The following is a 13375-nucleotide window of genomic DNA, read 5'->3' on the forward strand; positions in this document are numbered from 1 at the left end:
ACTCACGATTTTTATATTCCTAACGACCTCGACGTGTGTGCTGGGTTGACTGACACAAACTCTTTACGCTGCCCTTTATAAACTATTGACCACAAATGATAAAGCATGTCGCCAACAAACGTAACTGTGATTATGAGAACTCGCTCGTGGCTGATGATGATATGGTGTGAGTAAAGTGTGGAAACCCCCGATAATGTTGGGAAACATTAAAAACAAAGATCCATCTTTTCGATGACTGACAGGCTGGAGATGGAAAAGAGGTTACAATTGCATACGCTGTACCGCAAAACCATTTGCTGTAAATTGGAGTTGGTTTTGATATAGTCGATGGATTATGCATACTCGCTATGATTGATCATTACTGAACAATTGAGTTAAAACAAAATTATGTTCATAAATATTTGTCAAATTATACTTATAATTAAACTTTTAATTTTCGAGTGTTAGTCTATAAAATTAATATGGAATTGCTAAAAGGTTACAAAAATTGTTACCTCAGTGGGAAGCGAACCAACAATCCTCTAATTATATTTACCCATAATCGCTTATGATGAGCTTTGCTGGAGCCTAACTGTAATATTTAAATTAGAGGCATGCAGAAATACATTTTCGCAACAAATATGTACTTATTTGACCGCAAGTGACAACAAAAGTCTGGAGTTTCTCTACAGAAAAATCATTCAAATTCCATCACAAAAAAACCGTTCTCAATAACATGCTTAAAAACTGAAAACAATTTAAACTGAAAACCCCAGAGAATCTAACCTGAGTTTCCTCATGGATTGCTGAAACACGTCTTTCAATTGATAGCTTGGGATGAGCTCAAGTCGCCAATATCGCACCAGAAATGCATTTACAACTTCGTCTTTTGTTTGTACATAAGCCGTAAATACGAATCCGGTGTCAATACGAACGCTTATTTATGGTCATACTGCCTCCAGTGCAACTTAAATTGATGTTTTCCTTATTATCACCGTTTCCTCCTTTGTAGTCTTAGCCAAACTGCATGAGCAACAATCACCACGCGTGATGATACCACTTCTGTCCTTTCCAAACGAAACAAGTCAACTGAATGTTGCGAAATCTGAAGTGACCGAGCTTTTCTAGGGATTTAGAGACCAAGTTCTTGTAATCAATGGGCCAGGTTAACTTTTCCATCTTCATCACATGCACCCAATGTCAAGATTGTTTGTGTGCCTCATCTCGTATTTTGTACGTGCTAACCGAAAATTGTTGGATAGACGATTGTTACGTACATCAATTTAAGTGGTGCATGTTCACATCGTTTATGTAGCTCGTAATAGTGTATGTATCGTGCTATTGCCCGTTGTTACAGTGGCAAAAAACACAAATAAATTTTACGTTGGAGTGAGATGTTTTTTTCGTGGAAAAAGTGGGAATGCTTTTTTAATAACGCTTACATACGTAAATCATTTGTGATTGGAAATTGTCGATGCAATTGAAACAAAATAAATTAGAATTAGTGTAAAAATATTGTTTTATTTTTAATGCTGTTGACACATAATCTGATAGAAGCAACTCGTATACTGGTATCGGAAGATCCATAAATTAATGAACTTCTAAATTGAAATTACTATAAAGTTAATACATATAATTAACTCAAGAATGCGAAAGTAACAGTAACAGGAAACTTTAAGCTGAAGGTACATGCTTTATCACCATACATTAGAACACACTATGCATTATAATCCCTACAATGGAACGTCGCACAGACTGTGAATCAGAGGTATTGCAATTTGCAACCGCTGGGTTTAGGGTTATTTGGTTGGTGCAAAATTGAAAAAAAGTTCTACATAAAAAATTGTGGTCTTGTCTGCCAGCGGTTCATCTTTCAATTGTGTGAGTGAGAATCTGAATGGCATTTTATACCAGCGGTGAACATGATGAGATCAAAGGACGCACGAACACAAAAAACTGGCCTAACCTCGTCATCACCAGTCAAAGACCGAAGTCCAGGTCTGAGAATATACAGGCTTTTCGCCACTTTTCTCAGGTTTCACAGAAAGACGGGGTGACTAATATGCATGTGCTTAGACAGAAAGTAGTTTCAGTGGTCAAGTTGTGACGCTCGAAACAACATCAGCTACCCACATCACATCTTCTTGAGCTTAACCTAGCCCAATAGTCGAGTTCAACAACTAGTTGTGTACGTCAGCAATTCGACATTTTTATGATCGTCTGCAACCAATCTGCGTCCTTGGCCAGAGGAGTCACGGACCGTGAAATTGCGGTTCTGCTTCCCAAAAACTATGCTAAACGACTTACAATAAGGACGCGCTCAGTTTGTCTTATTGCCTTTTTTGCTGAAGAGGCTACAAACTCTGTACATCAATTTAAGGTGTATGCCAATTTTAGATTTCCAAGACTAAATAACCCTTGCGAACTTGTACATCTTTTTAAGGTATGCGCGAACTGTGTAAAAAATTCTAAATACTCATTTCTTACAAAAATTAAAGACATTTTGTGATACATTTACAATTATTATTTTGCGCTGAAGTAATCTCCTTAAATTTTACAGCAGATTGTGGGGCTTTTACTCTTTTGGATCATCAATACATAGTTTACGAAATTTATACACGATGAGATTATATTTACGTAAATTATATTAAACCGATTTGCGAGGCTCGTTTAAACCATTCCAAATTAAGCATTAGTTGTTTCACCGGTTTTTTGTCGATCAAGTTTTTCATGCAAGCAATGTCATAAAACCAAATTGTCTGGTAACATTTCTGTGGATTTATTATAACATTATTCGTTAGACTACGTACCATTGTGTCAAAAATCAATCAGTTCTTTCGCAGCTATTTGAGGACATAAGAAGATATCATGAATAACGAATACAAGTTTAATGAAAAAACAACATTATCCAGTGAACGAGTATTACTGGTTCTCAAAAGATTAGTCAATTTTCATAGTCATAAAAGGTATGAGATACATACACACACATGATACATTTGTATTAAATTCCTGTAATGGACAGACACTGACGCATATAGTCTGTTCAGTTACGTTTTTGCCAGAGGGATTTTTTCGAGTCGAAAGTTGTGTTTGTTACCACTTCTTCTGAGAATCTTAAAACTTGATTTCTGGCAATTTTTTGCGTAACAAGCACGAATAGCATGCAAGATATTAATGTTACAAAAACTTGTCAAAGTGTATCATACAATTTTATCTGGCGTTTAATTCCTTTCGAAGGAATCAACTTGTTTGAAATAAAAAATTAAACACTGATTCATGAATCACTAAAAAATATTCTTATTTTGAAATTTGAAATTAATCTCTTTCCTATCCATTAAAGTAATCAGTATTTTTATTATTATCCAGATGATAGCGTACCTGCCTATTCAACTAAGGAATGTGGTTGAATGTGGTTGAATGCTTAAACTCTTACTCAAACTTGAGTAGTTAAATTAATGAGTCAAAATGTAAACTTAAATTAGAAGCCAAAATTAAAATATTTTTTCTTCCGTATTGTACATTGCACACTCTATATTCTATATCACATTCATACATGCTTACACAAATACATATGTATAAACTGTACATTCTTATTTCGAAACTCGCGTTTTCTCAAACAGGGTGCTCAAAGCATTCCCATTAAGATCCACTTTTTGAACGCGGAAACTTTTACAAAATAATCAAGATGGAAAGTTTCATTAGTTTTAAAATCGATTTCTGCACGCATATGGCTCACAACGCCAATAAGAATCGGAGAACTTTTTTCCAATGTGACGACTAGCCCTCCGCCAGAATCTCCAAACCCTGCCTCCACCTCCTTACTTTTACCCCTACCACACAGTCCACGGTCAAAAACCCCTTCGTACTTTTTGGAGAGGTTAGTGAGGTTTTTGTTATAGTTCAAATAAGCAGTTTGTCTCTCAACACATTCCTTCTCGGCAAAGAGAACGAGATTTGTAGTTTTTTGTAAGGTGGATGGGTACGTCATATTTTCTTCTAAGCTGTACGACCCCCATCCAGCGAGTAATGTGGGTTTGTCCGATATTTCAAAATCTAGGAAATTTCAGATCAAAATTGAGTAGCCCGGTGGTAATAGATATGTATGCGCAATATCAGTAGTAGTACAAATAAGTGTACAAATTTAGTGCAAGATATACCAGTATCAGCTAATGTGATGGGTTTCACTCCGTGATTAAACTCGATCGGCTCTTTCAGCTTGATGATGGCCAAATCATTCAAGATTTCTTTCGCAAAATAATTGAAATGCAAAATTACTTGCGAAACGGAGTACGATCTGGTGAAGGAAGTCTCGTTGGTTTGGCACAGATCTAATTCCCCAACGACCACCTTTATCTGATCGACGGACAAAGTTGGGTGTGCAAATCTTGATCTGTTTACATTACATCAAGCTGTCAATATAAGATTAATCATCATCAAAACTTTTAATTGTTTATTTATGAATTGGTTAATCACGGACGGGGAATAGAAACAATGTGCTGAAGTCAATACAGTTCTCTCGTCAATTATCGACCCTCCACAAAGATGAACGGTCATATTTCTTCCGGGAACGCCACAAAGATGAGACTCAAAGTCCTGCACGGATTGAATGGAAACTTGCCACGGAATAGAAAATTTTTCAGCATCTTCTCCACCTTAAAATCCATCATCATGTAAATGTGTAGATAAGTATGTACCAATTCTATAACTCGTACTCGACTAGTAAAATAATTTGCATATTGTTACCCGCAATTCTCAACATCGGCTCTCCTTCGCTGTTTTCTTCTTGAATTGTATTTGCATATCCAGTATCGTCATAATTTTTTTGAAACCCGGTTATTCCATTACCGTCGTTTGAGTGGTCGTCAGTATTATGCAGATTGGTTATTTTGTTGGATACAATGGAATCTACGTACGATACGCAATTCTTTAAATCAGACATATTTTCATATCAAATTCACCATTTTCTAATAAACTTTTCTTCTTACTACCCCGTGAGTTGACATCATCTTCAGTAAATTGGGTCAATCGAATCCTCCACTTGTAGATTGAACTTGCCATCACAAATACTAAGCTCAATTTTTTCTGACCTTTTTCTGTCTCCACCAAAACTAGAACACAAATTTGTTCAACAGGAAGCAATGACACACATACATATCCACATATTTTCAGATTTTGGGAAATTATTAAATTCATACTGGAGTATCCCGTCAAATTTCCACATCTGAGGTCAGGTGACCAACCCTGAAATCCTTTAATGAAGAGCATGTCCGAGCCACAAACCGGAGTTTGACTTACAGCAAAATCAGCCAAATCAAACGGCAAACTGTCCATTTGCAAAGAGACAAAATCGAGCTTCACTCCCAATGTTTTCTCGGATAATTCCAGGTTCAGTTCGCAAATGAGATCGCCACCAGATTCGTTTGGATAGTTGGGAGACATAAAATAAGATACCTTTGCATTTCTTACCGTCGTGTCGCATGACCCTCCTTCCATCTGACTTACTGTGCATGAATATTTTGCATAAATAGAGATAAATATGTAAAAACAAAATTCGCTATAAATGATTTTTAATGAAATAAGACACGATGTTAAACTAACAATCACAACAGGCCTGCCCGTTGATACAATAGCCAATAATTTTTCCACCCAGGAGTCGGCATGATGCCGGATCGACCACACACCTTCCAGGACATTTCAGTCCTCCTAGGACGTCCTGAATGAGACCGTCAAGGAATAATATTTCTATTATTATCTTCACAATAATGAAATTATGGGATCGCATTTTGTTTTCACATTCTTATAAAAATGCTGTTTTAAATTTCAAGTTTAAAATTAAATTTACTTAGCAAAAGTTTTAGTAGTTAAATTAACAGTGAATCTCCGCGATTGTTTCTCACTATTGCATGACCATTGTATAATACACAAAACTGATAGTTTGTTTTGGCCCATAATGGGATCTCCCTGACGGACAAGTGTCACATATTGTTGTGCGATTAAATGAATAGAATCGAGGTAATTGGTCAAACATCCGTTTTGTTACCGTTTGATCCATTCAGTTGAAACATACGAGATGAGATTGAATGAAACCTTTTTTAATTGTAATTTTTGGCTGTGAAAAATGATGCATTCATAATATGCACTATTTGCGTTGGACATTGCATGAAAATTGGACTATCTGAATGACGTGAAAAATCAGGAAATGAGTATATTTATTTAGTATCGACGTTATAATAACAAAAGATATTCGAAATTTTATAATGGCCAGAAGACAATTAGACAACGCATGATGCAATCATTGGAGAGAAGGCTATCCATTCTTCCCATTTGTGTAGTCGGTGATGCGCATTATTCAGCCATATGGCTATATTTCGACATCAAAATTAGTAGTAAAACTATAATGGTGGGATAGTATCGACACACAAAAAGCACATGCATAATACAGTCAGCTTGATTCATTCAATATTTCCTCTGTAATCGTAATGTGATTTGCCCGTCTGGTTTATGCAACTTGGTACATAATTTTGCAAACGTTTAGTTAACCTTGCAGAAATGAACCTGATGCTTATTGGTTTTCTTTGCGAGACAGTGAGAGAAAGCATGAAAAATCGCTCAATTTAGGTGACGACCCCGACACTCAAAAATACTCAGATAACGCAATTACGACCATTACAGATAGGTACCCGCATGGCTCAGTAATTAGTTAGTTTTTCATACGATTCGGATGTATTTCATTTCTGAATGTCGTTGGGAACACTGCGACATTTATTCTTCATCGCATCGTAGATCATTTCTACTTCCTGTCACAATTATGGAACGCATAAAGGGTAAGCTTTCTACCCACTTAGGAATTGGGAAAAAGTCAGCGGTGGGAGCAGGAAGTGCCCGCATTGTTGAAGAAGGGTACGACGTCTGCACTTTGGCGAACAAGGAAAATTGCTATGATCCCGACTCAATTCGACAAGCCTTCAAACCGTTGGCCATGTTTGCAAAAGTCTTTGGATTATTCCCACGCTACGACTTGTCCTTTGTTCCACTAAAACAGAGTAGCAGCATGAATGTGAGTTCCAGATTAATTTCTCCATTCTTTTATCTTTACAAGATATTCGCACTTTTTCAATAAATACGTATGGACATATGCATGCAGATACTACACATACTTGACTATTGCTACTCTGGAATGATTATGTCGGTAATGGCTGGAGGTGGAGTGATGTGCACTATTAAACCCCCGTCTGCATTAGCAAGGCTTGCTAGCGATGGGGACACTGACACAACAGACTTTTACGTCAGCATAGCAGTCGTGTATATCATCATGGCTCATGGAATCATGGCCTTGTTAACTTTCCCAACTGCAAATGCAGCTCTGCTGGCCTTGATTGACCATTTTACTCATTTGGACAAAATATTGAGATTCGATGGACGCAGCGACGAGCGGTCGGTTACTTTTACTGGGATTTTCTAGGCAAATACATAATATGCATGACCATTTTCTTAATTAAGGAGGTTTGCCTGGAAGATGCTTGCTTGGTTGGTCATAATTTTCCTTGGGACACTTGGCGCATACATCGGATTCTATATTTTGGAACCCAGTGGAGCAGGACTACGTGTTTGCTACACGGATATTATCATGGCACCGATTATCACCTTGGCTGGCACGACGCTTCTCATCCCAACGGCCATTTTGATATTCTTTTTGCATGCTCTACGAATCCGACTCTTTCACTTCAACAAGGTGTGCTTCCATTTCAACCTTATCATCCATCATTTCGTCTAAAAAAGAGTCTAATCTGATTGGTATTGCTCGCAGTTTATGGAAACCAAGTTGGAGGCAGTGACTCCGTCGTACAGTGCGTGCAGCGGTTACTGGGATTACGGGAAAGAAATAGAAAATAACGAGAAAAGCCCTCAAATTGATTTTGGGGGTGCAGAATTGTCTTTACATTTGGAAAAATTACGGCTCCTTTACACGGAAATGGGTGCTCTCTCCTGTGAAATTAGTCAGCTTTTTGGTTCTCACTTGGCTCGTGATTATCTATTTTCAACCGTTGGAATAATTTTGTATACTTACATCATCCTCTACGTGGATTATAATAATTCAGTTTCCAACTATGCTATTGTCACTATTCTTGAGGGATTTCTTCTGTTAAAGCTGTTTATGATGTCTTTGTTCGCACAAAGAATTCACTGTTTCGTAAGACTTGATTACATTTTGTAAGTTATGAAAAACAGCACTTGTGACTAAAAAATGGGGAATTATTTATTTTTAGGTGTTTCAAGCCAAAAGAATGCTCAACAGAGTGTCCATCGCGAGAGTGTCGCCAGAGTGTGGGATGCAAATTCAAATGTTTCTGAATGCACTGGACAGCTCTGCCGTCCGAGTATCTGCCGCTGGATACTTTACAATCGATCGAGGTCTTCTTACATCTGTAATAGAGCTAACTTAATTTACACGTATCCTTGAATTTAAATGAGTTAAATGGGATGCATCTTTGTCTGTTTTGAATTTCAGTTATTGGGAGCAATCACAACCTACTTCATCATTCTGATACAGTTCAAAGTTGGAGATGTCAAGCAAGAGTTGCTCTCTCTGACGAAGTCTTGCATACTTTCAAACGAAACAATTGTCAACGGATTAAAGGATCCCATTTTCCCAATGCCAAGATTTGGATAACTACGAATTATAATTAAACATGTGCATTTAATTCGTCATTATAAATATGTTCTGGTCCGAATAGTATTTTAACAAATTTGCAGCATTAAAAATTTCGCAGCATGGATCCCAACATTTGTGATCACCACCACTTTACATAAATTCATATTAACAAATTCCAAATAATTTTCGTACATTGCGCCGAGTATGATATGTGTGTGAGGATATCGCAAATCCGTGAAAAATTCGGTTTCTGGTTACTTTATTCGAAATACAAAACTAAACCCTGTTTGGCTTATTATACATAAATATATGTGTACGTTTATACGAGCACATGTATTACACATTTAATGTAACGTAATAAATCAAATTAAATAATGTGCTGGAGAACTGCCTTTATTTGACAAAAATGGAGCTATTCGTTGACCCTGGTCCCTCTTCAGGCGGTTGAAATGCTCCTTTTCGACCGAACTATCGGGAGCTTCACATGCGTAACTGGCGCATGTAACTTCTGAAAATGGGATATTTTCAACAATTAAATATGTTAAATATGACGCATTTTATTTATCGAGGGACATTTCACAATTTATGCGTGCATACTAGTACCTTCTTCTGTGTAGACAGGCAAGGCTTGGACGGAATTGAAAATTGACGGAATTTTTGTAAACGGACATTCGACATTTTGCCACGACATTATTTCCTTAATGAGTTTGGTCATACTTGTATATTTTTCAAAGTTGATGTGATTATTGGATTTGATTCTGAAAACAAATAATGCCAAATAAGCACGTATATTTTTTATTTAATAAATATTTATTTATAATTGGAGAATTGGAGCATATACTTTGAAGGATAAATAGAGTTTAGATTATAGACATCACGCAGCAAGAGTGCAAAATATGGCACCAGTATTTTGTAGTTGTGACTTTCTCCTTGTGGAATTGCGAGAGAGTTCCACATTGCAGTCTGGATAAAAAGTCAAAAAGTCTTAGGCATTCATAAATCAAATTTTTAATTATTTATTAGGAAATGATTAATTAGTACCTTGTACATTGTGCGATATGCAGAAAAATTATTTTTCGGATCTAAACAAAAATATGAAACCCATTAAGATGTGACTCGTATCAGGAGTCAGCGTTTATTATACATATCCTTACCCATAGCGGTTTGAAGTTCGATAAGGTCTGCACAATTTACCTTGCTCCACTACAATGTAGGAAATCGAAATGTAAAGTAAAGTGGTGAATAATAGGTAAATATTTATATTAGTAATTCCACAAATAATACGTTATTATGCTTACCGTCTTCTTTAACCTCGAAACTGGTCCGCAGCTAAATCCGCCAAGAATGGCAAGTAAGGAATTGAAATTCCTAATTTTGAAGCATTCTTTCCCAACCTTTCAAAACAAAATGTAATGGTAAAAATTATATTAACCAGAAACCCTTTGAATGCCAACAAGTTGTATTTATTGCAAACCTGGATCCAATACTCGATAACGCGAACTCTGGATTTCTTCTTGGACATCTTTTCGTTCAAATAAAAAAGATTCGTCAGCAAAGATTCGATTTCAAAGGCATCAGTCGGAGTCGACCAACAACGAAGAGTTGTCAAGTTCAAAGGAAGACGAGACATGAAAGAAACCAAGAAAAGAGTTGTTCTGCATGATCAATTTGTAAACAATTTTCTCCATCGTATCAAAATATTTTTTTCTTAGCTATATTTTAGCCATGCCCACCCGTACCAGTTCTTAGGTTCTAGTACGATTTGAATTTAAAATGTAAATTGAAATGAAATTCCACACGGATCTGTGTGTCTTCTCATCTTACGTGAGCTATTCAGTTGTTCTCTTGTATTTATTTGATTGTGGTTACGTTACGCGACCATCCTTATCATCTCATGAAACCGTATCATATTTTATTCATCCCCCAAAACAAAATACATATGCTGAAGATTTAGGACCAACGCCAAAGCTGAACAAAATTATCATCCAGTTCCCAAAGTGAAAGTATTTTACTACTGCTGGATTTGTTACTTTGATGCACCCTGTTATGCACTATGAGTAAAAAAAGAGTATGGAACGGATTGAACAATGTTTGGAAGAGAAAGTTTTGCGGTATGAAATGGAGCATGAGGTCACAAACAACAGAATCGTAGTAGTATGTACATATCTACTTACATAAGTACACATCTGTAGTTGTAGCACTATGTAGCCGTAAGAAGAAAGTATGTTTCTGTAGGATTATGCACACTGCTTTTTCGTGGAGACAGCCGTGTAGCGGAAGGATAATAATAATGGGACATGGAAGAAGAACGATTATTTTTATGTTGATGCTAGAGTTGACAGCAAGGTGAGTTTATTAGGTCGAAATGAAAGGAAGCAAATATAAGAAAGGCGATCCGTCATGAAGACAATATTACTTAATCCTCTCCACTTTCTCGACCAACGAAAGTCTACATTCTGACTGTCTCGACTCTTATTTTCTCTTTCTTGTTCTCTACTTTCTTGTTTCCGATTATACATTTAGCTTGTGAAAAATAAGCACTGCTGCTGCTCTGTCATTCTGCTCATGCAGCGTCCTACATGCACAGAATGAAAAAAGAGCAATGGAATTAAAATCCACTTTCTGTATTTTTTCCGAATTCTTGCTCAGCTTTGCATTGTGTTTTACCACATTTTCATTCTATTATTTATCTATTTTTAGCATATGGACTAATATTACATTCCATTAAAAAATGTTTGCAACCAGAGTTGCTTACTTATGTGCTCGCGTGAACCATGGGCAAAGAGCATTCTTAAATTTTCAGCTGTTTGTCACCAAGAAAGAAATTACTTTTTGTGATATGTGTAATGCTAAAAAATAAACGTCAGCGTCGTGACAGATGTTTGATTTACAAAATTTCACCCGTTTAGGAATCTATGAAATATAAAACCACGCCCAGAAAGTACATATAATAATAACGGTATCCAAGTAACGCTGGGGCTTATTTGAACATTTACCTTGATATGAAATAATTGGCAACGTTGCACGATTAACTGACATCGTTTCTATGGGGTGGTGCCCCATACGGTTGCGACAAATGGATTATTTTTTAGAAAATTTTCATTTTTTAAATCGTTGGGGCAAAAGTCCTTTGGTTTGCCCCAACGACTTTAACCTTGAATAACTTTTGAATAGGCAGACAAAGAGACTTAATTCCTGAGGATGAAATCATCCTAATTTTTAGCTTGATTTTTTAAGCTAAAAATCTCGAGTGTACTATTTCGAAAATTAAAATGTTTATTTTGAAGAATATCTCCAAAATATAAGTTTTTCAGGAATTTCGAAGCCAATTCTTATCTCACAAAATTTTATAATATACCAAACTGATCGTATTATCTAGACCGATCGATTGACACCCCACCGGAGGGTGTGAGATCACTTGGTCCAGATTTGACCTAGGGGGTCATCTCAATCCTCCAACTTAACAACGGTCCACTCACACCATTTTATCAGTACATAATAATTAAAATTTAATTTCTTCAAAAATGAAAATTTGTGTTGGAAACAATTCATTTGTCGCAACATGTATAGAATGATAAAGTGTCAAATAATATTGGCAACGTTGCATGGATATCAATTGGCTAGAGTTCTATCAACAATAATGTTATCTGAGATAATTCTAAGTTTTAACAACGACTAGGAATCAAACAATAAATATTACAATATTCTACTCAAGAGCCGGCTTTGTCATGTGTGGGTGTTGTTCGTCAAAGTAAGTGAAATAAAAGATTTCTATTGACAAGCACATTTATGAAATAAAGTAAAATAATAATTGGTGATGAGACTTATTTGTCTAGTCTACATTTTTTATTCCCTGTAATTCAGACTAATTTTTCATTATGACTGAATTTATAGGAAAAACATGAACCAAAAGAAAAATTCGGTGGGTGCACCTTCCCCCAACATTGTTGTAATTGACGAGTCACCCGACCCGACACAATCCGGGATAGCTTCGCTGTCTAGTAATACAGAAGCCTTGGTTGTTCGTCCCACATCCAATTCTCTAAATAATGCCAGCTTTGACTGGGACGCCTTGTACGATGACAACAATAGCGACCAAAACATTGGCTCTGAAGAGCCGAAAAAATCCGTCATTTCATTTCTTTGGTCTCAACTTCGAGTTGGAATGGACTTGACGAGCATCACTCTTCCAACTTATATTCTAGAACGTCGATCATTGCTTGAGATGTATGCAGACTTTTTTGCACACCCAGACATGTTCGTCGGCATAACAGATCGTCGGCCTAATTTTAAATAACCCTAAGTGCAGTCTCGTCTCAATTTTAAATAACCCTAAGTGCAGTCTCATCATAATTTTAAATAGCCCTAAGTGCAGTCTCATCTAAATTTTAAATAGCCCTAAGTGCAGTCTCATCTTAATTTTAAATACCCCTAAGTGCAGTTTCATCTAAATTTTAAATAGCCCTATGTGACATATAAAAACCCCTAACTGCAACGTAACTTTCAAATCATGCATAATTAATTAGTTGTGATAAACTACGGTATGTTTTTTATAATTAGAACTTTTTTCTTGAATTTTTTGGTATGTAGATTAAGTGGCCGACCTTCTAATGCCAAATACATTGGAAATTGACATGGTCACCAATTTGTCAGTTTTTGACCCATTTTCAAAGTTTTGACCGTTTTCTAAGCCTCCTACATTTCTACGAAATATATATTTTCAGAATTTTCAAATACGACCAC

At 36.3% G+C, this 13375-nt stretch overlaps 3 protein-coding genes and 1 long non-coding RNA gene across 6 annotated transcripts in view; 2 read left to right on the forward strand and 2 right to left on the reverse strand.

The window, feature by feature from the left end:
- Window positions 1-1691: 1691 nt before the first annotated feature.
- LOC110856081 lies at window positions 1692-3252 on the forward strand. Its single transcript, XR_002548539.2, has 2 exons — window positions 1692-2422; window positions 2540-3252. It is a non-coding gene; the product is annotated as an uncharacterized LOC110856081 (long non-coding RNA).
- LOC118434159 (coagulation factor X-like) lies at window positions 2538-6098 on the reverse strand. 2 transcript variants are annotated; one of them, XM_035846993.1, is made up of 7 exons: window positions 5578-6095; window positions 5175-5480; window positions 4968-5087; window positions 4723-4884; window positions 4457-4631; window positions 4137-4369; window positions 2538-4032 (listed from the first exon to the last, which is right to left on the reverse strand). In XM_035846993.1, exons 1-7 carry the CDS (start codon window positions 5759-5761, stop codon window positions 3605-3607), a joined length of 1608 nt encoding a protein of 535 aa, XP_035702886.1. In that variant the 5' UTR covers window positions 5762-6095; the 3' UTR covers window positions 2538-3604. The 2 variants fall into 2 exon arrangements, with proteins under 2 accessions (XP_035702886.1, XP_035702885.1); XM_035846992.1 differs by having other exon boundaries at window positions 4968-5480; window positions 5578-6098.
- A 208-nt stretch (window positions 6099-6306) lies between these two features.
- On the forward strand, window positions 6307-8740 carry LOC118434160. Its single transcript, XM_035846994.1, has 5 exons — window positions 6307-7036; window positions 7124-7711; window positions 7787-8170; window positions 8247-8405; window positions 8489-8740. The coding sequence occupies exons 2-5, from the start codon at window positions 7496-7498 to the stop codon at window positions 8648-8650; spliced, it is 921 nt and encodes a 306-aa protein (XP_035702887.1). The 5' UTR covers window positions 6307-7036; window positions 7124-7495; the 3' UTR covers window positions 8651-8740.
- Window positions 8741-8874: 134 nt separating this feature from the next.
- Window positions 8875-13375, reverse strand: part of LOC110841691 (ras-GEF domain-containing family member 1B) — a 31893-nt gene continuing 27392 nt past the window's right edge. For both annotated transcript variants that reach the window (XM_035846990.1, XM_022087380.2), the window contains exons 10-16: window positions 10107-10154; window positions 9931-10026; window positions 9787-9835; window positions 9674-9714; window positions 9474-9595; window positions 9236-9390; window positions 8875-9140 (exon numbers count right to left, since the gene is read on the reverse strand). In XM_035846990.1, the coding sequence (XP_035702883.1) occupies window positions 8995-9140; window positions 9236-9390; window positions 9474-9595; window positions 9674-9714; window positions 9787-9835; window positions 9931-10026; window positions 10107-10154 (657 nt within the window). In that variant the 3' untranslated portion in view covers window positions 8875-8994. The remainder of the gene's footprint in view (window positions 9141-9235; window positions 9391-9473; window positions 9596-9673; window positions 9715-9786; window positions 9836-9930; window positions 10027-10106; window positions 10155-13375) is intronic.

Source organism: Folsomia candida, unplaced genomic scaffold (assembly GCF_002217175.1).
Source record: "Folsomia candida strain VU population unplaced genomic scaffold, ASM221717v1 Fcan01_Sc001, whole genome shotgun sequence".
NCBI classification, from domain to species: domain Eukaryota; kingdom Metazoa; phylum Arthropoda; class Collembola; order Entomobryomorpha; family Isotomidae; genus Folsomia; species Folsomia candida.